We start from the raw sequence: 26,779 nt of genomic DNA, 5'->3' as shown, positions 1-26,779 counted from the left end.
GCTTTGGTGTGATCATCTGCTACCTCTGACTCTTTAAAATCTGTACTCCCCCCTCTTCCGAGAGGCTCCCTGAGCCTTCAGGGAAGGACATGTGTTATCTCAATGTCCTCTTCGGACTGAACACACACAGTCTCATTCTCTGCTTGGTGAGCAGTCTCTGTGATAATCACCATCTACTGCAAGAAGAAGCCTCTCCAACGAGGACTGAGAGACTCGCTGATCTATGGGTATAAAGATAAGAACGCATACACCTCCTGTCTCGTCTCTCCCTCTGCTCTCTGTCTAGGTCTCCCCACTGGCCAAAGGGAATCCACCCCTGTAGGTGAGAACAGGACACAGAGTAGTTCTGCAGAGACAAATATTTCTTCTGTGCCTCAATTCACAGAGTTTAATATGCATACCCCGTAAGAGGTATAATTACTATGTGTCAATTAAAAATAGTTTTAACTGAGCTATCGTTCATAGTACAATGTCTACTATGATACACAGGGCTCTGGGTTTAATCCTAACAATGCACACACACACACAAAGAAAACTAATATGTACTTAAGTATTAACTATTTAACTATTAAAATTTATTGACAATCTTAAGGATGCAAAGTTGAACAGAAAACAACACCATATATTTTTCATTAAAATTATCTTATGCTAGGCAGTGATGGTGCACACCTTTAATCCCAGCACTCAGGAGGCAGAGGCATGGGGATCCTGAGTTTGAGGCCACCCTAGTCTACAGAGTGAATTCCAGGACAGTCAGGGTTACAAAGAGAAATCCTGTCTCAAAAAAAAAATTTTTTTTTTAGAAAGAAAAGATAAAGAAGCCCATTGTGATGGTTTAGATGAGAAATGTCCCCCACAGGCCCCACAGGTATTTGAACACCTGGCTCCGGGCTGGTGATGCTGTTTGAGGAAGTGTGGCAGGTGTGATCTCGATAGAAGTGCATCACTAAGAGTTGTTGGGTTTTGGGGAGGTTGGTTTTTTATTTTTGTTTTTTTGGTTTTTGAAAAACAAGATTTCTCCATGAAACAGTCCTGGCTGTTGCGGAACTCACCCAGTAGACCAGGCTGGACTTGAACTCACAGAGATCCGCCTGCCTCTGCCTCCCGAGTGCTGGGATTAAAGGTGTGCGTCACCACCGCCCATCCACTATGAGTTTTGAGATTAAAAGCTTTGCCCAACTCCCAGTTCAGTTTTCCTGCTCCTACTGCCAGGCCTGCTACTGCTTCCTCACCATGGCAGAAACCTATGTTTCTGCATAAACCAAAATAAATTCTTTCTTCCATAAGTTGCTTTGGGTCATAGTGTTTTTATTACAGCAACAGAAAAGTAACTAATATATCCATTGGTTTGTACACCAACTGTCTCGGTATTTCATTGCTGTGAACAGATGCCATGGCCACAGCAACTCTCATAAAAGAAAACATTTAATTGGAACTGGCTTACAGTTTAGACGTTTAGTCCATTATCGTCACGACAGAAAACAAGCAGCACACAACCAGACATGGTGCTAGAGAATTAGCTTAGATCTTAGTATCTGTATCCTCAGGCAGCAAGAAAAGAGAGTGAGCCATTGAGCCTGACTTGAGCATTTGAAACCTCAGTCCCCGCTACACACACACTATGCACTTCCTCCAACAAGGCCACACCTCCGATAATGCCTCTCCCTAATCTTGGGGACCAGCTTCGTTCAAACCACCACACCAACAAAAAATATGTTTAAAAAAAAATACATCACATATTTTGGGAAGGAAAAAAAATAGGGGAAGAAAGAAGCAAGCAGAGGGAAAAGGAGAGAAAAAGAAACAAATTAAGATTAAAGCAAGCAGGGAGGAAATCTTCAAGGAAGGGCTAGAAATGGGGCTAGGAAGTAGTTAGCTAGAAATAGCTCCTGCTGAACTCATTCTCCAGAAGTGTGACTGGTCAGTATGTGGCAACGTTTTATACGCTAGTGACAGAAACACCTCCAGCCCACTCCTGTGATGCCAGCACTGAGGAAAACGAGGCCAGAAGGCCATCATGGGTATGAGGCCAACCAGGGCAACGAAGCGAGCAACTCTTCGGGGCAGGCAAAGGTGGAGTGGGAACTCGCCACACCACCATTTACCCGCAGCGCCGCTGAACAGTCTCCTCCTTTAACGTTTCACACCCTACGATGTGCCCATCAAACTGTGAAACCCGAGTGCGTGTTTGCTTCGACTAAATAAACTCAACCTTGGGTAAGGAGGCAGAGTCAGCAGCAAGTTGACAGAAAGTAATCACAGTCAAAGGGAGGAGCGAGAGGGATGCACAGGAAGCAGTAGGGAGGGACTTTCAGTGTGGAGGCCATTTTTGGTTTCGTGGAGCAGAAGGAAACTGTGAGATACTGGCGTAGAGGCAAGTTCAGCTGGTTGTTCCTCAGCCTCTCTGAGGTAGCAGGTTTTCATCCCAGCCTTTGACAACCATCTTATTGATGAATAGAATGGTGGAGATTTAGTTAAAAACTGCATTTGGTGGCAGCAGCAGGAGGCAGATTCGGCAGGACATAAAAACCTTAAAAAAAAAAATTCTCCAGTCCTAGGCTTTATTCATGAAATACCTACAGTGGACAAAGTCCACCTCAGACTCCATTGCAGAGGTGGAGAGACAGCGCAGCAACCAGATCAGGACTTCTTATGCATTCCCAGACAAGACCAAAGGCTTTCTGGGTGGAACCTTCTGCTACTGGTAGCCCAATGCCACCATCTTGTGGCTATTAGAAGAAAGACGACCGGAATTATTTTTTGTTTGTTTTGCTTTGGTTTTCGAGACAGGCTTTCTTGTGTAGCCCTAGCTGTCCTAGAACTCACTTTGTAGACCAGGCTGGCCTCAAACTCACAGAGATCCGCCTGCCTCTGCCTCCCGAGTGCTGGGATTAAAGGCGTGTGCCACCACCACCCAACTTCTCAGGTTCCTTGTTCTCAGCACCCACAACCATCTGCAACTCCAGGTGCAAAGAATCCAATGCCTTCTCTGGCCTACATGGACACACAAAAGTGTTGCACAAATGTACATGCAGGCAAAACAACTTTTAAAAAAAAAAACTCTGTGTGTGTGTGTGTGCATGCTGGCCTTTAATCCTGGTACTCTGGAGGCAGAGGCAAGCAAATCTCTGAGTTCACGGCAGCATGGTCTACAGAGTGAGTTCCAGGACAGCCAGAGTTACATAGAGAAACCCTGTCTCAAAGGAGTTTGGGAGGTGGTTTGCGTGTTTAAGTTTGGAGGTTGTTTTGGTTTGGGGTTTAGTGTGATTTGAGGGATTTAACATAGGTGCTCGCGCGTGCTAAGCAGGTGTTCTCCCTCATTATTTTTAATGACAGAGTCTCACTAAATTGCTCAGCTGCTTTGGATTTTCTCTGTAACCCAGCAGGCCTTCATCCTTGTGACTCTTTTGCCTCAGCATCCAGAGTAGCTGGGAGGACAGACCTGTGCTGCTAAGTACTTTGGGAGGTTAAGGTGGAAGAACTGGATTTCACGGCCAGGCTAAACTACACATATAGCTTATAGATAAATTTATGTATAGTGGTCCCAGGTCAGCCTGGCTACAGGGTTTGTGACCCTGTTTCAAAAGACAAGATAATAATCATAATTATTTTTAAACTAAAATAACCAGAGCTGGCCAAAGTTATCAGAACAGAACAACAAAGACACACGGTCTCCCTGTGATTTCTCTGTCCTTGCTAATTCTTTACTTTGTAGCTTACACTCCCCAGTCCCCATGCCTAGTTTGCCTTCTGTTGCTGCCAGGAAATGCTGATCAGACTAATTTGGGGAAGGAAAGGGTTAGCTGGGCTTACACATCCACGGCCATCACTGAAGTAAATTGGGGTAGGAACCTGGAGACTGGCATCAAAGCAGAGAGCACGGAAGGGCACGGAAGAGCATGGAAGAGCACAGAAGAGCACGGCTTCCTGCCTCCCTCCCCATGGTGTGTTCAGCTACCGCCCTCCTGTAGCCAGGACCATCTGCCCAAGGATGGCACCGCCCACAGTAGTCTGGGCAGTCCTAATCAATTAGCAATTAAGAACAGCTCCAATCAACATACCCACAGGCCTATACCATGAGGCGCTTTCTCTATTGAGTTCTTTCTTCCTATGTGGATCAAGTTGACCACCAATATTAAGCCATCACACTCGCCTACCCTAAGCCAGGGACTCAGTTGAGTTCTTATGGTCTCCAAAGAGGAGATCGTTTGCTTTTTTAAAACCCACTAACAGGTAGAAGGAGCCAGATCAGAGCTAAAGTAATTTGTCCTAAGTCCCACATTAGGTCACAGCCAGAAAAATATTCAGCTCTCTATAATCCTAAAGTATGAGGAGAAATAAAAGAAACCACTGGAAGGAGAAAGGATGGGAAGAGTGGCCTTATACCACCTCTAGCCGAGAGACAGGAAGCCCAGGAGCAATGACAGGCCAGGCTCCCGCAGAACCTGAAGTGGAAGGGGACTGGAATCTCCTTGCCCAGCGTTTCATCCTTTTCCCAATATTTCGTCAGTTTATAATTCCTCCCGTCACGCTCCCAGAAGCCCCCGCATCGCCTGTCTTCGAAGTGGGGGTGAGTGGGTAATGATTTTTACCTTCCAGGAAATTAAAAGTCCCTCTCAATAACCGTATTAGTCATCCACACTGTGACCCATCTTGTAACCCCTAAGATCCTGGCAAGGAAAAGATAGGAAAATTCATAAGCAAGAACACAATCTCCTCCTTATCCCCCCCCCGTCTCTCTCTGTATCTGTCTCTCTGTCTCTCTTCCTCTCTCACTGTGTCCCCCTCTGTGTCTGTCTCTCCCTCTCTTCCTGTCTGTCTGTCTGTCTCTCATCCTTCTTTGCATTTCTAGTGTAAGCATCAAGGGGCTGTTTCTGGCGGCCGGGAATATGTCCAAGGGGTTCTGGAAACTAAACGCTTTAAGAAGAAACAACGAACGCCGCCTCGGTGTTCCGAAGCCGCTCCGATGAGTCGCTCTTCCTTTAAAAAGAATGGAAGGACTCGGGATTACATTTCAACCTCTCAGGACACACAGAAGACAAGGGACCACCACGGCATAGATGAGACAGGCCCTGTTATCCCCTCTCTGTGGAAAGTGCCAGAAGAAATGTGTACTCTGCTTTCCCGTTGCTTCATCTCTTGGGCACTGCTTCCCCTTAGGGGCGTGGCGGGAGATGATTGCTAAACTGATCTGTCCACACAGCGATCCTGATGCAACAAAGCCCTGGCTAGAGTAGACAACCCTGAAGGCCAGAATCCGGGAGAGCAAACACTCTTTCCTGGTGTTTTTCAACTCCGTGACCCTTATCTGTGAAAACCAGTCGTCCTTGTTTACTGTTTCCTCAAAGAACGGAGTAACGAGCCAGGCGTGGCGGCATGCACCCTGATCCCAGTACTTAGGAGGCAGAGGTGGGCAAGATGTCTCTACCAAGTTCAGTTTCTAACACCCACTTGGGATGGCTCACAACTGCCCACAACGCTAGCTCCAGGGGGCTCCAGGAGGCTTCTGGGGGCTTCCAGGGGGTGAGTCTGATGCCCTCTTCTGGCCTCTGCAGGTACTGACATAAATTATTTTTTTTTTCAGACCATAGTAACCAAATTCCAAAAACTCACCCATTCTCATCGACACAAAAATTCCATAACCGGGTATTTATCCCACAGGTGTGCTTGACATACAAGAGTATTCATTACAGTGTTACTTGTGATTACAAAATTGAAAAAAGACAAGGAGTACCCAGGCCTGGCAGCTCAAGCCTGTGATATCAGCACTGAGGAGAGACACGAAGACCCGAGAGGCCAAGGTCAGCTGTGCAATATGGTGAAACCCTGCCTCAAAAAAATAAAGAACGGCCGGGCGGTGGAGGCACATGCCTTTAATCTCCAGGGCTTGGGAGTCAGAGGCAGCCTATGAGTTGGAGGACAGCCTGGTCTACAAAGTGAGTTCCAGAACAGACTTCAAGGCTACACAGAGAAACTCTGTCTCGAAAAGCCAAAATAAATAAATAGATAGATGAAAGATAAACCACCTGAACAGAAATCAATAAAGTACAAGTGAAATAACTTAGGACTCAAACCAGACATAGTACGGCCTGCTTCTAACCCCAAGAGGCAGAGGCAGGTGTGCTGAGTGAGGCCATCCTGGGCTGCTTAACAAAACCCTGTCCTTTACAGTAAATAAATAATAGGTTTAGTCACTTAGACATGGAATTTTTTGTCAGTTTGTTGTTGTTTTTTTTTTTTTTTTTTTTTAAGGTGGAGTTTCTCCATGTAACAGCTCTGTCTGTCCTGGAACTTGCTCTGTAGACCAGGCTGTCCTCGAATTCAGAGATCCACCTGCCTCTGCTTCCCGAATGCTGGGATTAAAGGCCTGAGCCACCACTGCCTGGCAGACATGAACTTCTTGCCATCAGTTAAGAATAAAAAGGCACATGCTTGAGGAAACTCTCCAAGATGTGGCAAGTGAATGAATGGAGGCTTGGGTCTCTCCCCACTCGAGTGGTTAGACTCACTCTGTGCTTTGAGTACGTGAGGACCCTGCAGCTGGGGGTGTAGTGTGCTGTCCTTGACACAGGAAAGGAACACCAGTGGTCATAACTGTATAGGACACAGACATGTTGGCGTACTCTGCATTTAAAGTACAGTCCACCATGTCCAGATGCCAAATAGGGGGCTCCCTTTCCTGCTGGACTCCCTCCCTATCTGGATAGTGTCCCTAAACCCTGAGGCCTGACTATCTGGAAGCTGTCCCTAAGCCCGGATGCCTGACCTATCTCAAGCCTGGCCTTTGACACAGAGCCCCACGGACGCTCTCCACTTTGTAGACACAGCTGGCCTTGAACTCCTGGGCTTCTGCTCCCAGTCCCAGTTGCTGAGGCGACAGGTGTGTGCCACCACATCTGGCAAGGAAACCTATTTTCTAAGTTACATGTGTTTATCCGTTTATTGTGGGTGTGGGTGTGTTCGTACCACACTGCATGTGTGGAGGTCAGAGGACAACTTTCCAGAGTTGGTCCTTCCACCAAGCGGTCCTGAGGACAGAAATCAGGATGTCAGCCTTGGTATCAAGTACCCTTACCTGTTGAACCATCCTGCCAGGCTATAGGAAGCAAAGAAAGAGGCAGGAAGATTCAAGGATAACTAAATAGAGACTTCAGGGCCAGCCTGTGCTACATGGTGAGACTCCACCCAAAAATCCACATAAAAGAATGAACAAATGAATGAACAAATACAGTTGCATTATGCATTTATGAACTTTGTGAAAATTGTTTATTTCGGTCTATGAAATTCAGACAAGTGATTCTACATTTCATTTTAAGTCAAAATTCAGAAGACATTTTTGTGTGTCTAGCAGGGAATGATTTTTAACAGATCTCTACAAATAACAATCACAAGAAAACAACACATGTGATACAAACTATGTGGCTCTAAGAGCCTTAGTTTACTGAAATATTGAAAGAAACTAGATTTAGAACAATTTCCTCACTTAACATGTTGAGGGGCGGGAGGCAAGAGCCGATGACACAGAGTGTACAGGAGGTCCTGGGTTCAATTCTAAGCCCAAAGTAAAACAAAGCACGCTCGAGAATGACTGTCCTGAGCCACTCACACACACATTTTTAAGACGTGAACAGAAACTGCACAGGGGGCAGCAAAGTCAGCTACCTGGCCCCTCTCACAGAGAAGCAACACTTCAAATTTCGTAGTTTCTGAACTTCCGCAGGAGTTCTGAGGGAGCGTCGCCAGACCAGCGGAAACGAAGGTGGCCATAGTTCAAATCTGAGAGACCTTCAGAAGAGGGAAGAGAAACACGTCAAATCAGAGATGGCAGAAGAGCCAAACCATTGTAGGAAAACAGCTTGGGGACAGATCCCACCACAACCAGTGACTGAGCCTCCAGTGTGAATTGGTCTTTCTTTTTTTTAAGACAAGGTCTCACTATGCAGTTCTGACTAACCTGGGAACGCACTATGAAAGCCAAGCTGGCCTGGAACTTACAAAGATCCTCCTGCCTCTGACTTCTGAGTACTGAGAATAAAGTCATGTGCCACCACACCCAGCAAATCATTCCTATTTTATAGAAACAGACTACCTCACTTTAACCATACTTGGGGATTCTTGTGAAAAGAAATTACAGTTTACATGTACTTTATATGTACAAGGACCTCACACGCTTAATACTCATCTTCTCCCAAAGGCGGGAAGTTTTTAGAATATTTTTACTAATTCTTTGAGATTTCATACAGAATATTTTGATCATATCAACCCTTCTACTCCTCTCCCTGGCTCCTCCCAGGCCCATTCCTTACCTGCTTACTTCATGTCCCTCCTTAAAATGTGACCCAGCCGGGTCATGGTGGCACACACCTTTAATCTCAGCACTCTGGAGGCAGAGGCAGGTGGATCTCAGTGAGTTTGAGGCCAGCCTGGTCTACAGAGTGAGTTCAGGACAGCTGGGGCTACAGGGAAACCCTATCTTAGAAAAAAAAATTAATTCAGGGTGTGGCAGATGCCAGTGGATCTGTATGCGTTCCAAGCCGGTCTAGCCTACATAGCTAATGAGATGCTGTCTGAAATGATTGTTCAAGATGCTAAACCAGTTCTTAGGCCGGCATTGCTGTGCACACCAGAACAGGCTGAGGATAACTGTAATATAACCCATGCTCTCTGATTTCCAGTCTTCCCTTGTGAAAAGCTAGGTGACATAACTTACCTGGGGAACCTGAATGTTGTGGGGAGATGGCTTCCTCTGGGGACCCAGGTGCCTTTGGCCTCATTCCCTCTGGGGTTGAACCTGGCTCTCCTTTCTTTGTTTCTCTCTGTTCATCCCATTCCTTGTTTTGAACAGTGTTGGTAGAAGTCTGGTCAGCTCCTTCCAGCATCAAATCTTTCTTACTTCTGACAGCCCAGTGCATTGACTAGATTAAATAAGAAAAGACGCATAAATACCATTTGGGATTTGGTTCTTACATTCGGTTATTACTTGGTGGGGTGCACACGGGGTGGGGCAGAAGACAACTTTCAGGAGCCTCTTTCCCCCAAGAGCATTCTGAGGATCACACACAGGTCACCAGGCTTTTCTGGAAGCATCTTTGCACACTGAAACATCTCACCAGCCCTGGTCTTTTTTTTTTTTTCTTCATATGTAGTTGTCTTTCTTAGTTAGGGTTTTTATTTCTATAAAGAGTCACTATGACCACGGCAACTCTTACAAAGAGAAAACATTTAATTGCGGTGGTTTACAATTTCAAAGGTTTAGTCCATTGTCATCATGGTACAACATGGGAGCACGTAGGCAGAAGTAGCTGGGTGTCCTACATCTTTTTTGCAGGCAACAGGAAGTAGTCTGAGACACTGAGCATGGTTTGAGCACAGGAGACCTCAAAGCCTGCCTCCCTGCATAGTGACAGACTTCCTCTGACAAAGCCACACCCATTCCAACAAGGCCACACCTCCTGATAGTACCACTCCCTTTGGGGGCCATTTTCTTTCAAACCATCACAGTAGCCCAGGCTAGACTCCAGCCACTGAGCTTTCGTTCGCTCTGGGCCTCTTGTTATGATGCATTGTTATAATGTAGAGTACAGGATAGAAACGGCTAGACAGAGAAGGAGATAAAAGAGCATCTTCCTCCTCAAAGGCTGGGGATGGTTCGGTGGTAGAGTGCTTGCTCAGCCTCTGTAAGACCCTGGGTTCAATTGTCGACCACAACAGTGGGGGATGAGGGCTACCAAAAACGAGAGAACAAGAACGAAAGAAGAAAGAAAGGCTAGGCATGGTGGCACTCAGACACTCCAGAGACAGAGGCAAAGGCAGGTGAATATCTAAATATGAGGCTAGCCTGGTCTATATAGCTAGTCCTAGGCCAGTCAGGGCTACATAATGAGATCTTGTCTCAAAACAAACAAGCAAAAATCTGAGCTCAGAAAATCAGAAATGTGCTTCTCTCTCAAAATCAAAATGTCTGCGGTCTGCCTAGACAGGTACCAAGGATGAACGGCCCTGTGACGCTCAGCTTCAGGCTTCCATGAAAGCCCTCAGAGAAAACATGCTCTGAGATAGGAGTCTTAATTAACCATCCCCCATAAGAATAAATCAAAATCAAAAGTTTCATCATCAGACTCTTGTCTCCACTGATTCCAATTACAGAAAGAATCAGAAGAAAAATCCAAACGCTACATAACCTCATATGCAGGTACCTCCCTCCCATGCATTGCGGTCAATCGGTGCAGCGCCTGCCTAGCAAGCCTAGATCCCAAATGCACATAATGGATCCCACACTATAGAACTGCATATGACGGATCGTGCCAGTGATCACAACACTCAGGAGGTGAAGGCAGGAGGAGCAGGAGTTCAAGGTCATCCATCCTTAACTACATACTAAGTTTGAGGCCAGACTGGCATATATACGAGACCCTGACTCAAAAAAAAAAGTCAGGTGATGGTGCAGAGGCAGGGGGATTGCTGGGAATTTGAGGCCAGCCTGGTCTACAAAGAGAGTTCCAGGACAGCCAAGGCTCAAAAAGAAAAGAAAAGAAAGAAAGACCATCAGTAGAAATAGCCAGTGATGGACCAGAGACTAAGGGGAGGGGAGGGAGACAGTGTCTGAGGTGCCCGAGGCAGAGAGTCAGCAAATGTCACCGAGCAAAGGCCATGAAACCTCATGTGTGTGGTCAGGCTCCTGGTATTTTCCACTCACAATTAACTTGTTTACCAGCTTCCCTTAATGGACCTTTTTTTTTTTCCTTTTGGAAGTAATTATTACACATCTGGACTTTGGTCAATACTAGCAAATACTATCTTTTAATCTAGAGCCGTTTAATGTTTAAAAAAAAAAAGAAAAATGAAACAATTGGCTCCCATGAGTCACAGATCAACTGAATAACAAAGAAAGTTAGCTTGCCACTTTTTTTTTCAAATTATTATTTTATGTGTGTGGGTATTTTCTCTGCATGTATGTCTGTACACCACATGTATACCTGGTGCCTAAACAGACCAGTAGAGGGGGCATCAGATCCCCTGGAACTGGAATTACAGACAATTATAAACCAACATGTGGGTACTAGGAATTGAACCAAGATCCTCTAGAAGAGGAGCCTGTGTTTCTAACCACAGCGCCATCTCTCCAGCCCCCCAGACCAGTTATTTTTGTCCTGGATCACCAGGAGTGAATTTTTAACTTGCCTGAGTGATTGATCTCTGACCTGTTTGCTCTTGGACTCTTTCCAAGTAAGACAGCCTGTCTCTTGAGCAGAAGGAGTTGATCTGCTCACTGTTTCCCATCTGGCTACAGAAAGAGTGACCATCTGGGCACAGTAGGAAGCTTCCACAGGTAGCCTGTGGCCAGCTGGACTCCCCCCAAGATACCTCATCCAGCAAGGAACTCGGAAACAATCAATCTCTGCAGGATAACAGGATAGCCCCAAATCCCTTCTAGAAAGATAGATAGAGATAGATAGATATAGATATATAAATATATAGATGTATAGATATATAGACATCCTTATAAAATTTATAGCAGTAAGCCTGGCAGTGGTAGGGCATGCCTTTTATTCTAGCACCCAGGAGGCAAATGTAGGTAGATCTTCGAGTTCAAGGCCAGGCTGGTATAGAGAACAAGTTCCAGGACAGTCAGGACTACACAGAGAAAGAATGCCTGCCTTGAAAAAAAGAAAACAAAATTATTTTTACAGCAATGGATGTGACATGGGACCATTTTATCAGTCTTTGGGAATGTTTTCTTGGGACTTTTGAGTGTGACTTAACCCAAACCATTCTCTAAGAGACCTCCTACTGTGTACTGGGGTGGGGGGGTAGATGGAGTGAAGCCATTCAAACTCTGCAGTCTCTGCACTAGAAAGGTCTTTGTTGTGCCTGGTGGCGCAGGCCTGCAATCCCCTTATTTTGGAGGTGGAAACAGAAGAATTTAAAGCTGAAGATCATCGTGAATCACACAGTGGGCTCACGGCCAGACTGTGGGGTTGGAGAGCTGCCTCAGCAGTTAAAGTCGCTTGTTGCTCTTGTAGAGGACCCAGGTTCAAAGCCAGCACACCACATAATAGCTCACAACTGTCTGCAGCTCCAATTCCAGGTAGATCTGACACTCTGTTCTGATCTCTGCAGAAACCAGACAGGTATGTGGGGCACACATACATGTAGGCAAAATACTCATATACATAAAATAATAAAAGAAGTGAATTTAAAACTTTTAAAGACCAGCTTCTACTATATGAGCCCCTATCTCAAAAACAAAAAGTGGGGGTGAAGGAGCTCAAAGACAAGTTCAAGTTGGTAGGGTATCCATGTAGGCACTCCAAAGATGGAGGTAGGAGGATCGAAAGTTCAATGTCACCCTCAGCTATACTGCAAGTTCGAATCCAGTCTGGGATACATGAAACCCTGTCTAAAAAAAAAAAAAAAAAAAAAAAAAAAAAAGTCTGTTTTCTAACTATCACAGGATCTCAAAGGCCTGAATCACTGAAACCCAAACCATTATCTCTTTTTTTATTATTTAAAATAATTTTTTGAAACAGGCCTTGCTGGTCTGGAATTCACTATGTAGAGCAGGCTGTCTCAAACTCACAGAGATCCACCTGCCTCCACCTCCCAAGCACCAGAATTAAACTGGCCCTTAAGTTTTTATATTTATTTGTTACATATATTTGGTTTATCTCTCTGTGTGCATGTGTATGTATGTGGACATGTGTGCCACGGTGTATGTGTGGCGATCTGAGGACAACATACAGAAAAGTCAATTTCCTCTATCTACCTTGTGAGTTCCAGGGATCAAACTCAGGTTGCCAGGCTTGGCAACAAAGGTCTTTACCCACTGAGCCATCTCAACAGATGTGTATCTCATTTTCAAGCCAACATCACATGTTTAAATTTAAACTTCCAACATATTCATTGGCTTATGTAAATTTTTACATATTTTTAAGATTTATTTTTTGTTATTTTAGTTATGCACAGGAGTGTGGATTCGCGTGTGGGTATGTGCACATGAGTGCAGACACTCTCAGAGCCCAGAGGCATCAGATCCCCTGGAGCTAGAGTTACTGACCATTGTGAGCTGCCAGACATGGATGCTGGGAACCACTGAGCCATCTCTCCAGCCCCCACTAGTGATTTAGTGGGTTTGTTTTATCTGGCACTTGAGTACAACACCACACTTGGTCCCACTGCTGATTAAAGAATAGGTATAGAACCTGTCATTTTTGTATCACTGATAAAAATAAACCTGAAACCAAACTTCATACTACTTCAACTTTAGTGACCAGGCAAATGATGTGCCCAGTCAGATCTGAACTATAATTACTGCAAAGGCTCAAACAGTGCATAGTTAAGCTAAACCCTGTGCTGTGCATCAGGAAATTAACAGGGAATAAAAAGACAAGGGCACTATAGATCAAGGTGGAAACTTGGAGAGGAACTGTAGAAAAATCCGCAGCTAACCTGGTACTAGTTGTTCAAAATTAAGTGACAGTTGAGTAGATCATCAAAAGTAAAGAGCTGTAAACCTAAAGGCATTGGGCAAGCAAGGTGACTGATCCAGCCGTAGCTACACACACACAGCAGTAGTGTGTCCCATGAAGGAGGCTGGAGATACACGTGTATCACTTTGTAGAGCAATGTTGACTAAGTCAGCATGGAGGAATGTTGGAAAGGCACAGTGGAAAGCAAAGGCCAGAGAAATGACTCAATGGGGAAAGAGCTTGCTCAAGGACCGGAGTTCAAATCCCCAACATCGTCATAGATGCTGGGGAGGGATGTCGGCCTGTCTGTAGTCCCTAGACTCCCCAAAAAGGCAATCTCTGGGTTCACATGAGAGATCCTGACTCAATATAAAAGACAGAGAGCAATCAAGAGAGACACTTGGTGTCAACACACATGAGCTCACACACAGATGCACACACACACACATATACACACTTGTGCACCCATACAACTGTGCACATACATATCTATACCATACTCACATGCACAGGCAAAAATACATAAATAAATACATAAATAAAAGAAAGGAACCTTATTTCTGACTACGTAAAGCTAAGCACTACTATATTTTTAAGATGTATTTTTATTTACGTGAGTGTGACTGTGTGCACGCATGTGTGTGTATACCTGTGTGAAGAAGGCCACATTGTGTGGGTACCCTCATCAGCCAGAAGAGGGCACTAGACATCCTGAACTAGGCTTATGGGCAGCTATAAGCCACCCAGCATGGGTCTTCAGAAAGCAGCAAGCATCCAATGCCCGCAAATGCCAGCAGAGGGCATGAGAGCCCCTGGAAATGGAGTTACACGCAGCGGTGAGCCACCGCCTGAGTACTGCAAATCCAACCTGGGTCCTCTGAAGAGTAGGCGGTGCTCTTAACCACGGAGCCCTTGTCTGTAAGTTTTTCATGGCATTTAGAAATAACACAATACAGGGCTGGAGAGGTGGCTCAGTGGTTGGGAGCACCAACTGCTCTTCCAGAGGACCCGGGTTCAATTCCCAGCACCCCCATGGCAGCTCATAAGTATCTGTAACTCCAATTCCAGGGGACTCAACACTCTCACACAGACGCACATGCAGTTGGAACACTAATGCTCGTAAAATAAAAAGAAACAACACAATACTTTCTAAGAGCAGTAACTCTTTACCCCCATATATGGAATATTGGAATAACTGGATTCTGTTTTGTTATAGATGCCCAAGCCTTGTTAAGTAAACAAGCTCAAACAACAACAAACAAAAAGATAAAGAGTTAGAGACGGCTCTGAAGTAGAGCGCTCCCTGCTTTTGCAGAGGACGAAATTTGGTTCCCAGAACCCACGTAACTCCAGCGCCATGCATGCAGAGCCCTCTTCATGGGAACACACACATGGCATATACACAGAGATAAAAACACAGACCAAAAATACATCTTAAGAAGACTTTTTTTTCAAGATTCAAGGAAAATAATTTTCAACGGTCCAAAAAATTCAGTTACAAGAGCAATATGACAGGTGCAATTATGGAAGATCTTAGAATGAGGGGTAGACGGTAACAGGGATTGAAATAAACAGCCGAAGAAACGATTACACATGGGCCCTTCGACGGCTGATTCGAGCCTCTCTGAATTTCTCCTCACAGAGTTTTGTAAGCAATGACTTACCACCGATTCCTTGGTCCTTCCCCTCCTGTTCTTTAGGCTAAGTCATGAGGCTAACCCATGAGCAGCCTGACCTCGAAAGCTCCTGATCCCCAGAGGAAAACTCACGGTTTTCACGGAGTCGTCCAAAGCGTCCCACTGCTCAAAGGGCATGGACATCTGGCTCCTCCGCCAATGGTCATAGCGGGCGCGGCTCTCTGCATTGGTCAGAACCTCCTTGGCCTTCTGCAACTTCTGAAATGTTTCCACTGGAAAACAAGACAAGAGCTGAACACTGTTCCCTGGGAGAATTAAACTCCAAAACCATCCACCAGATCTCACTAGAATCTTGACTCGGCCTCGCACTGTGAGACTTTGGGCCAGTCTCCCTGGTCGGGCTGTCCACAGGGCTCTGCAGTGGGCGAAGGTCCACGGGGCTATGCAGTGGGTGAAAAGAAAGAAGGATCCTGAACTCAACCCTACCATTTATATTCAGGGTTTTTTGTTTTGTTTTGTTGCTGTTGTTGTTTTGTTTTTTGGGGTTTTGTTTTTTGTTTTTTGTTTTTTTTTTTTTTTTTTTTTGACAAGAGTGCCAAGACACTTCAACTGTGGAGAAAGACAGCCTTTTCAGCAAGGGGCTATATAACTAGATTTCCACATATAAGAGAATAAACTGGAGGCTGAGCTAGAATAAAGCATGATCTCTCTCTCACACACACACATACACAAGAAAATACCACCAAGAAACTCACTATTTTATATGCTAACTTTTTACAAAATGTAACACTGGGCATGGTGGCACACACCTCTAATTCCAGCATTAAGGAGACAGACACAGGAAGATCTCTGAGTTCGAGGCCAGCCTGGTCTACATATAAGAGTTCCAGGTGAGCCAGGGCTCCATAAAGAAGCCCTATTTCAAAATAAAAAATAAAAAAGTAGAGAGTGAATGAATGAATTTGATGCCTATTAAATCATATCTAGGGGCTGGAGAGATGGCTCAGTGGTTAAGAGCATTGCCTGCTCTTCCAAAGGTCCTGAGTTCAATTCCCGGAAACCACATGGTGGCTCACAACCATCTGTAAAGAGGTCTGATGCCCTCTTCCGGCCTGCAGACATACAGACAGAATATTGTATACATAATAAATAAATATTTTTAAAAATCATATCTAAAAAACTGACCCAAATATAAGAGTCTTGTGTAAAGAAACATTTTTCCAAGATTTATTTTATGTTTTATGCAAGCACCCATGGTGAGAAATATTTTTTTTAAATATTTATTTATTTATTTATTTATTATGTATACAATATTCTGTCTGTGTGTATGCCTGCAGGCCAGAAGAGGGCACCAGACCCCATTACAGATGGTTGTGAGCCACCATGTGGTTGCTAGGAGTTGACCTCAGGACCTTTGGAAGAACAGTCAGTGTTCTTAACCTCTGAGCCATCTCCCCTTTTTTTGGTTTTTTGAGACAGGGTTTCTCTGTGGTTTTGGAGCCTATCCTGGAACTAGCTCTTGTAGACCAGGCTGGTCTCGAACTCACAGAGATCCGCCTGCCTCTGCCTCCCAAGTGCTGGGATTAAAGGCGTGCGCCACCACCGCCCGGCCGAGAAATATTTTTAAATGTTAAGAAAATCCACCAGGACCAGATGACCAAATAACAGGCTTGTTTGTTTGCTTGTTTATTCAGGACCTCACTATGTAGCCCTGGCTGGCCGAGAACTCACTACATAACCAGGTAACCAGGTTAGTCTCGAATTTACAGAGATCCATTTGCCTCTGCCTCCCAAGTGCTGGGATTAAAGGTGTGCACCACTACACCTGACTCCTTTTTAAAATATTTATTATGTATACAATATTCTGTCTGTGTGTGTGTATGCCTGCACACAAGAAGAAGGCACCAGATGGTTGTGAGCCACCATGTGGTTGCAGGGAATTGAACTCAGGACCTTTGGAAGAGCAGGCAATGCTCTTAACCTCTAAACCATCTCTCCAACCCCACCTGACTCCTTTTTTTTTCTTTTGGTTGTAAGCCTAGCCTTTGTAGGCTGAGCCATCTCTTCAGCCCTTTTTTTCCTTTGGAATGAGTTATCTCAGGCATTTCACTAGTAAAGCTGACTAATAAAAGGGATTGTCTAGATTAGGTCATTTTGTGTTCGCGTCTACGGGGAATTGCCTCACCTGATGTGGAAGACACAGACTGAAAGTGAGCAGCCACACCCTCTGGTTTGGGGCCCAGACTTCATAAAACAGAGAAAGTTAGCTGAGTACAAAACATGCATGCATTCATCTCTGGTTTTTGTTTTTAAGATTTATTTATTATGTATACAGAGTTCTGCCTGCATGTACACCTGCAGGCCAGAAGAGGGCACCAGATCTCATTAGAGATGGCTGTGAGTCACCATGTGGTTGCTGGAAATTGAACTCAGGACCTCTGGAAGAGCAGCCAGTGCTCTTAACCTCTGAGCCATGGCTGCTCTTTCAGAGGTGACCTCTTCTGGCATGCAGGCAGAACATTGCATACATAATAAACCTTTAAAAAAAAAAAAAAGGTCCAGGGGCTGGAGAGATGGCTCAGTGGTTAAGATCATTGTCTGCTCTTCCAAAGGTCCTGAGTTCAATTCCCAGCAACCACATGGTGGCTCACAACCATCTGTAAAGAGGTCTGGCGCCCTCTTCTGGCCTTCAGGCATACACACAGAATATTGTATACATAATAAATAAATAAATATTTTTTTTAAAAAAAAGGTCCATGGTCTTGAATCACTCTGTTCCTCTGTTCTTGATAAGACTAAAGGTGTCAAGTTCCTACCTTGACCTCCCCAAAACCATAAACTGTAACCTGGAATTGTAAGCTAAACTAAACCCTTTCTCCTCTAACTTGCTTTTTGCCGGAGTATTTTATCGCAGCATCAAAAATGAAGCTCTTAAATGGAACTATAAAAGATATAGACAGAGAAAAAACTGGAAAAAATAGTGTACAACAGGAAAGAGCCCATCTCTAGATGGCTAGCGAAGACCAAGGGTGAATGGTTGCTTTGCATGCGATTAGGGTGTCTCACTTTCCATTCCTGTTTTGATAAAAAAAAAAAAAAAAAAAAAATACCCTGACAATACCTAAAAATACCAGCTCCAGGAGGAAAGAACTTATTTGGGCTCACAATTCGAGGGCAGAGTCCATCACAGCAAGAGTTCTGGGACAAGAACTTGAGGCAGCTGGTCACACGACGCACAGTCAGAAATCAGAGGGATGAACGCCCCTGCTGAGCCTCCTCCTGTCCATGAAATCCAGGACCCCAGCCCAGGGATGGTGCCACCCTCCTTCGGCCTCAATCTTCTCACCTCATCAACCCCTCCCAGGCACGCCCAGTGGCTACTCAGTCTAAATGATCTGCCTGGAGCCTTGATCAGCTCCTGTCAAGTTGGCCATGGACGCTAGCCATCATCTAAGGATGAATGGCACCGACATAATAAAAAGCAATATGCACTTTAGGTTCCATTTATATGATATCCAAAAGAAAAACAGTGGGGTGTGATGGCACACGGCTTTAATTCCAACAATCGGGAGGCAGAGCTCTGTGAGTCTGTGCCCAGCTAAGTCTACATTGTCTGTTTTGTGTTTTATAGACAAGGTCTCACACAGTAGACCAGGCTGGCTTCAAGCTCAGAATGATCTATCTTCCTGTCTTCCCAAGCACTTGAAATATAGCCATGAACCACTACACCTACCTGGTTACTTTTTTTTTTTTAAATATTTATTTGTTTATTATGTGTATAATAGTCTGTCTGTGTGTATACCTGCAGGCCAGAAGAGGGCACCAGACCCAATTACAGATGGCTACGAGCCACCATGTGGTTGCTGGGAATTGAACTCAGGACCTTTGGAAGAACAGGCAATGCTCTTAACCTCTGAGCCATCTCTCCAGCCCTACTTTGTGTTTTTTTAAAGGTATAGACATATTTTTAAAATGTGAACATGATGGTAATATGTTAAAAAATAAGCCAAGCCGCAGTGCCATGCACCTTTAATCCCAGCACTCAGGAGGCAGAGGCAGGGGAATCTCTGTGAGGTTTTTTTTTTTTTTTTTTTTTTTTTTTTTTTTTTTTTTTTTTTTTTTTTTTTTGGTTTTTCGAGACAGGGTTTCGCTGTGGTTTTTGGAACCTGGCCTGGAACTAGCTCTTGTAGACCAGGCTGGTCTCAAACTCACAGAGATCCGCCTGCCTCTGCCTCCCAAGTGCTGGGATTAAAGGCGTGCGCCACCACCGCCCGGCTTCTCTGTGAGTTTAAGGCCAGCCCGTTCTACAGAACTAGTTCCAGGATACAGCCAAGGCTATACAAAGAAACCATGTCAAACTGATTCATTAATTAAAAAATAAAAATATTAGCCAGGCCGTGGTGGTGCACACCTTTAAACCCAGCACTCAGGAGGCAGAGGTAGGCGGATCTCTGTGCGTTTGAGGGCAGCCTGGTCTACAGAGCGAGTTCCAGCACAGCTAGGTCTACACAGGGAAATTCTTGTCACGCATAGTGTTCCATGCAGCCAAGACCACATAGTAAGACACTGTCAAAGAAAAAATACCTAGTTGAACAAAAATAAGTTTATCTCAGAAAGCTGGCTAAGTGGGTAGAAGCACTCATCACGCAAGCCTGGGAATCTGAGTTTGATCCCTAGAACCCATACGAAGGCGGAAGGAGAGCCCTGACTCCAAAACTGCTCTCTGCCCACCCTACTACTCATGCCACGGCACCCATGCCCACACACACGTCATCACCATCCTCATCATTTTTTTTTTTTTTTTTGGTTTTTCGAGACAGGGTTTCTCTGTGATTTTGGAGCCTGTCCTGGAACTAGCTCTTGTAGACCAGGCTGGTCTCGAACTCACAGAGATTCACCTGCCTCTGCCTCCCAAGTGCTGGGATTAAAGGCATGCGCCACCACCGCCCGGCCATCCTCATCATTTTTAATGTAAAGAATAATCTAGAACAGTAAATTTTTTAAAATGCAGGTGCTATACACAGTTGAGGCCCTGATGCATAACAATTTCCTCCAATATTGAAACATTTCACCCTGCAGGGAATTTCCTTAAGCAGGAAGAGAAATGACGCAAAATGGCTTCAGGAAGTGCCTGAAACTGACCAGATTCACTAAGCCCCTCCCTGCCAGAGTAAGCAATGAATTTTTAACCTTTCCCCCCACCCTCAAAAAAGAAATGAACTGCAAAGACTCTCAGTCAAGCAAAGATACAAGGAAAACTGTTGAGTGCAGACCTGGAAGAAGCCAAACTGCCTGGAAGAGGTTTAGTCCAACTAAATCACGTGGAAGGGACTCTCTCCAACCTGATGAGCTGGCTGCACACTGTGCAGGGTCTTCAGGTTCCCAGCTTCTGAGAACTGTTATCCATGCTGGGGTGGGCTTTGATGATACAGCTGTCTTTGATTCATTTTTGCTCCTGTGACTAACCCCTCAGCCATATTCCTGTGAGTAACCCCAATAAAACTCATGGTTCACCAAATTGGACTTGGGTGGTATGGGTACTTATAGTGGTGCACATTCGGTGGTTCCCTATTTAGGGTGAGGAGAAGTGTGTGCAGCATCTCCCAGAAAACATTCTGTCACACAACATGCCCATATGTGTTTCTTCCTCTTTTTTTATTAATTAATTAATTTATTTATTTATTTTTACAAATCAGTCCCATTCCCCTCCCTCTTGTCCTCTCACTTCCCCCACATTCCCCACACCCCAGCCCCCATCCACTCCTCAGAGAGGGTAAGGCCTCCCCTGGGAAGTCTACTGAGTCTGTCCCATCTTTGCACTGAGGTACAACCAAGGCCATCTCCCCCCACCCCACGCCTATGCTGAGCAAGGTATCTCTCCGTAGGGAATGGGCTCCACAAAGTCAGGTCATGCACTGGGGTTAGATCCTGGTCCCACTGCCAGTGGCCCCACAGACTACTGCCCAAGCCACACCATTGTCTCCTGCCTTCAGAGGACCTAGTTCAGTCCTATGCGGGTTCCCCAGGTGTCAGTTCACAGTCAGTGAGCTCCCACTAGCTCGGGTCAGCGGACTCTGTGGGTTTTCCCATCATGGTCTTGACCCCTTTGTTCATATTATGGCTCCTCCTTCTCTTCAATTGTACTCCAGGAGCTTGGCCCAGTGGTTGATTGTGGGTCTTTGGATCTGCTTCCATCACTTTCTGGATGAGTATTCTATGATGTCAATTAAGGTAGTACTCAATCTGATTACAGGAGAAGGCCAGCTAAGTAAGGCCCCCTCTCCACTATTGCTTAGGGTCTTAGCTGGGGCCATCCTCGTGGAGTCCTGGGAATTTCCCTAGTGCCAGGTTTCTCGCTCACCCCATAATGGCTCCTCCTATCAAGATACCTCTTTCCTAGATCTTCCTCTCATCCTCTTAAGAAACAACCATTAGCCGGGCGGCGGTGGTGGCGCACGCCTTTAATCCCAGCACTCGGGAGGCAGAGGCAGGCAGATCTCTATGAGTTTGAGACCAGCCTGGTCTACAAGAGCTAGTTCCAGGACAGGCTCCAAAACCACAGAGAAACCCTGTCTCAAAAAACCAAAAAAAAGAAAACAAGAACAACCATTAGTAAATTCTTACCGGCTTTGGAGTTTTCTGGATGCTTGTCAGGGTGGCATTCCAGAGCTCTGACCTTAAATTCTGCCAAGATTTGCTCAACCTAAAACAAAAGTCAACGTTTCAAATAACAAGGATAGACCGAGAAAACTGGTCCTCAACCTTTCCTGATGCTGCGATCCTTTAGAACACCTCCTCATGTATGGTGACCCCAACCATAACATTATTTTCACTGCTACTTCAGAACTGTAATTTTGCTACTGTAAATGTATATAATATAAAGATCTGATATGTGATCCAAGAGGTCATGACCCACAGGTTGAGAACGGCTGGCGTTGTTATGTAAAACCAGGAGGTAGACTTGAGTTCTAGACTAGCGTCCATGTAAAAATCAAACCTGCAGACCCACCCCTGAAATCCCAGCAGAGGGGTACCAATGGGAAAATCTGGGGCTCAGTAGCCAGCTAGTGAGCTGAATGTGGTGCACGCCTTTTAATCCCAGCACTAGGGAGGCAGAGTTAGGCAGATCTCTGTGAGTTCGAGGCCAAGCCTGGTCTGCAGAGCAAGTTCCAGGAAAGCAGGAAAGGCCCCATAGTTATTGAGAAACCCTGTCTCGAAAAAAATATTAAGGTGGAAAGCGATTGGAAGACACCAACATCAACCTATAGCCTTAATACACACATGTGCACAAATATACATTATAAGAGAATCAAAGGTCTTCAAGTGTCTGAGAGCCACGCCTACAATTCCAGCACTCTAAGGAAGCAGAGTGGGGGACCGGATGTTCAAGGTCAGCCTTGCCTAAATAGGGAGTTGGGACCAAAAGTGTAACAGTACAGTCTGTGTGTGTATGTGTGTGTGTGTGTGTGTGTGTGTGTGCAACAAGGTCATACTATTTAGCCCTGGCTGGCCTGGAATTCATTATGTAGACCAGGCTAGCTTCAGACTCAAAGAGATCCGCCTGCCTCTGCCTCCTGAGTGCTGGGATTAAAAGCATGTGCCACTATGTCTAGCCAGTAAACATTTTTTAAGATGCATTTGTTCATCTTATATGTATGAATGTTTTGCCTGTGTGTGTCCGTGTACAATGTGTGTGCCTGGTGCACGTGGGAATCAGAAGGTACCAAATTCCCAGAAAGTGGAGTTACAGATGGCGAGCCACTCTCTCCCCTATATCAGGCCAGCCAGGGCTCTTAACTACTGAGCCAACTCTCCTGCCCCCACCTAGTAAACATTTTTAAATTAACAGTTTATAAACACCCCCAAGCCCTCCTTGAATAAGATTTCTATCAGCACAGAATAGAAAGCAAAGGGCCTTTTATTTCTTTCACCCCATCAAAATACATTTTACCTAGATTCATGTCTATATTCTGGGAATTTTAAATAATACAAATGGATAAAATTATACCTGTCTGGCAAAGATGGTTGGGCTTTTATTGTTGTTGCTGTTTTGTTTTTTGCTATTGTTTTTAATTTATATCACATTAGAAAGCATCCTGGGGGTGGCAGGGGCTGGAGAGAAGGCTCAGCTGTTAAGAGCACTGGCTGCTCTTCTAAAGGACCCAGGTTCAATTCCCAGCAGCCACATAGCAGCTCACAACTGTCTGTATCTATAGTTCCAGGGGACCTGAAAAGCTCACACAGGCATACAAGCAGCCAAAACATCAATGCGCATAAAAAATTAAAACTAAAAAGAAGAAAGCATCCTGGAGGCCAAGTTGTGGCACACGCCTTTAATCCTAGTACTTGAGAGGCAGAGGCAAACCGATCTCTGTGAATTTGGGACCAGCCTGGGCTACAGAGTGAGTTCCAAGACAGCCAAGGTTATGGAGAGAGACCCTGTTTCAAAAGGAAAGAAAGGGAGGAGAGAGAAAGAGAGAGAAAGGAAAAAACAGAAAGTATCTAGGGACAATGAGATGACTCGGTGTATAAAAGCAATTGCCACCAAGCCCGATGACCAGATTTCCAGGCCCATATGGTAGAAAGAAAGAACCAACTCCCACAACTTGTCCTCCGACCTCTGCATGATGTGGCATACAAGCGTCCATACATACATATATACAAGCACACATGTAAAAATATGTTTTAAATATTATGGTACCAGTCTATGGAAGCAATTGTAACTTCCCAACAGTGCTAATATGTCATTGCTACTTCCTTCTTTTTTTTTTTTTTTTTTTTTTTTTTTTTTTTTTTTGGTTTTTTGAGACAGGGTTTCTCTGTGGCTTTGGAGCTTGTCCTGGAACTAGCTCTGTAGACCAGGCTGGTCTCGAACTCACAGAGATCCGCCTGCCTCTGCCTCCCGAGTGCTGGGATTAAAGGCGTGCGCCACCATCGCCCGGCTGCTACTTCCTTCTTTATATTATTTTTAGCTTTGCCATTTAAGAAAATAACTCATCTCTCTCTCTTTTATTACTTCAGAGTTAAACACACACCTGCTGGAGGGCTGATCCTGAGTCAACCAGTAAAGCAGGCTGGTTCGTTTCCAGCACGTCCTCTCTCTCTCCTACTGTCCCCATCCCACATGCCCAGCGTCAAATGCAGCTGTAGACAGACAAAGCCCTTTACGTCAGGGTCCACTCGGCCCTGCCTTCCTCCCACGATATCTGTCATCTGTCTGCACAGCTGCCTCTCCTGCTGGCAGCAAACAGAAGCCATGTTTAACTTTGCTCACCATCAAATAAACTGAGACATTGAGAGGGCGAAGGACCACGACCAGTGTCCCTGGAGGTTCAAAGACATGGACACCAAGGCTCTCCTGATCCTTAAGGAAGTGCACATCTCTAAAACTGGACTAAAGTACATATGTAATGTATATATGCAATGACTATATTATGCACATGTTATATGTGTATTATATATGCATATACATGTATATATGTATATATATTCCTACTCTTTGATCCAACAATTCTAGTTCTAAAAATTCATCTAGAGAGAAAATCTGAAATGGGACAAGAATTTAACTCTACAATGTGTGGCTTAGGGAGAGAAACAAACCATCAGAGCCTCGATGCAGCCAAATGGTAAGGCTTTCTTCAGAGTATGAACTGCTGTCTACAAGAGACAAAGGTTCAGTGAAAAAATTTAAAATAAAAATGTATGTATCTATAATAGGGTATTTATTTAAACTAGTTATAACTGCCGGGTGTTGGTGACACAGGCCTTTAATCCCAGCACTTGGGAGGCAGAGGCAGGCAGATCTTTACGAGTTCAAGACCAGCCTGGTCTATAAGAGCTAGTTCCAGGACAGGCTCCAAAGCTACAAAGAAACCCTTTCTCAAAAAACCAAAAAAAAAAAAAAAAGCAAAACAACTAGTTATAACTATAGATATTTAAAAATGTGTCTTATGGGGCTAGAGAGATGGCTCAGAGATTAAGGGCACTGGTTACTCTTCCAGAGTTCGATTCCCAACAACCACGTGGTAGCTCAGTCATCTATAATGAGATCTGGTGGCTCCTTCTGGCTTGCAGGCATAAATGAAGGCAGAATGTTGTATACATAATAAACAAATAAATAAATAAATTGCCATATGGCTAGGTATGGTGGCACATGCCTTTAATCCCATCACGTGAGGAAGAGGCAAGCTAATGTCTGTGATTTCGAGACCAGCTTGATCTACATAGTTCCAGGACAACATAGTGATACTCTGTCTAAAAATACATAAATAAATAAATAAATAGATAGATAGATAAATAAATAAATAAATACTAGATGAATATTTTTAAATGTAATGCAGGCTATAAGTTTACAAAATTCCAAGTACGGAGTATCCCTATGTAGTCAAACAGAACCCAAACACACATACATACACACATACGTACATAATACATACATGTATGCACTCACATATGTACCTAAAACAAAATAATAAATAAATCTTTAAAAAATAATCTTTTGTCTCAATTAACTTCTTTAAAAGAAAAAGTCTCCTGCAGATATTACATATAACTTGATTTAAGTGAAGTTATAAAAGTACCTGGATACCTCATCCGTCATACTAGTATATCTTATACAGCATATATATTTTTTAATATTGTCTATAATAACGTTTTCCATAACAGCTATCAGAACCCCAGTGTACTTTGAGCAAAGCACCTTATAATCGTAAACCAGTGTGTAGCTGGTAACAGCTCTACTGAGTTTTTCACAATTCACTTCGGTACATGTAGGCACTCTTATTTCCCAAAGTCCATGAGACTTTCGCTGAACAAGGCAACTCCAGGCAGATGACTCCGCCTCCTGAGTTCTAAATCATAGCCTTTATTGTTTCTCTAAACCACTGATTCTCAACCTTCCTAACGCTGAGACCCTTTCATACAATTCCTCGTGTTGTGGTGACCCACAACCATAAAATTATTTAGTTGCTACTTCAGAACTGTAATTTTGCTACTTTTTGGAATCGTAACGTAAATATCTGATATGCGTCCCTTAAGAGGTCGTGACCCATAGGTTGAGACTCGCTGCTATAAAGTAAATAAAACAATCTGTAAATGGTCCTTCTCCCGCCTAACACTTTGAAGTTCACAGTACTGTCCTCAAATTAACCAGCAAGCATTTAAATCCTTCATTGTCTCTACACCGAAACTCCTTTAAAATGGTTCGGGACTGGAGTTCCAGGAGATGCGACTAAAATCTCAAAGCCGACCTGGTGAGCACGTGCAATCCTGCTTACCGAGGAGAGCTCATCGCATCCGAGCAGGGCGTAGTAATCCTCGCGGCCCTCCGGCCTGTAGTTCAGTATCGCATCCATTTACAGAGCCGGTCCTCTCCAGCGCCACAGACCAGACACAGTGACCACAAAGCTCTTGACATTTCAGCAGCACTTCCCAGCCCAGCCCTTTGCAAACACAGCTTCTCATTGGCTGTTTGCCCAGGAGAGCACCTTCCAGGCAGGGCTGCTGGGATCTGTAGTTTGGGGGAGGGGGGGTTGTTGCGGTGCGTTGTTTTGCTTTGCTTACATTGAAAATCAATTTTTCATACAATATATTCTGATTACAGCTTTCCCTCTCCCAACTCTTTCCAGATGCTTCCAATGTCCCCACCCATCCAACTCCATACCCAATTTTTTT

The 26,779-nt window shown here is 44.6% G+C and overlaps 1 protein-coding gene across 1 annotated transcript; it reads right to left on the bottom strand.

The window, feature by feature from the left end:
• Positions 1-7,269: 7,269 nt before the first annotated feature.
• Positions 7,270-26,535, bottom strand: Dnajc12 (DnaJ heat shock protein family (Hsp40) member C12). Its single transcript, XM_057751638.1, has 5 exons — positions 26,383-26,535; positions 21,731-21,809; positions 15,239-15,378; positions 8,711-8,915; positions 7,270-7,785 (listed from the first exon to the last, which is right to left on the bottom strand). The coding sequence occupies exons 1-5, from the start codon at positions 26,458-26,460 to the stop codon at positions 7,691-7,693; spliced, it is 597 nt and encodes a 198-aa protein (XP_057607621.1). The 5' UTR covers positions 26,461-26,535; the 3' UTR covers positions 7,270-7,690.
• Between the last annotated feature and the right edge of the window lie 244 nt (positions 26,536-26,779).

The sequence above is a fragment of the Chionomys nivalis genome, chromosome 19 (genome assembly GCF_950005125.1).
Source record: "Chionomys nivalis chromosome 19, mChiNiv1.1, whole genome shotgun sequence".
Classification (NCBI taxonomy): Eukaryota; Metazoa; Chordata; class Mammalia; order Rodentia; family Cricetidae; genus Chionomys; species Chionomys nivalis.
This window is presented reverse-complemented; position numbering and strand designations above follow the sequence as displayed.

Coding starts and splice junctions, on each gene's coding strand:
- Dnajc12 (XM_057751638.1), bottom strand. CDS start 26,460: ATGGATGCGATACTGAACTACAGGCCGGAGGGCCGCGAGGATTACTAC. Junction 15,379..21,730: donor TCCAGAAAACTCCAAAGCCG/GTAAGAATTTAC, acceptor CTTGTTTTCCAG/TGGAAACATTTCAGAAGTTG. Junction 8,916..15,238: donor TGGACGACTCCGTGAAAACC/GTGAGTTTTCCT, acceptor TATTTAATCTAG/TCAATGCACTGGGCTGTCAG.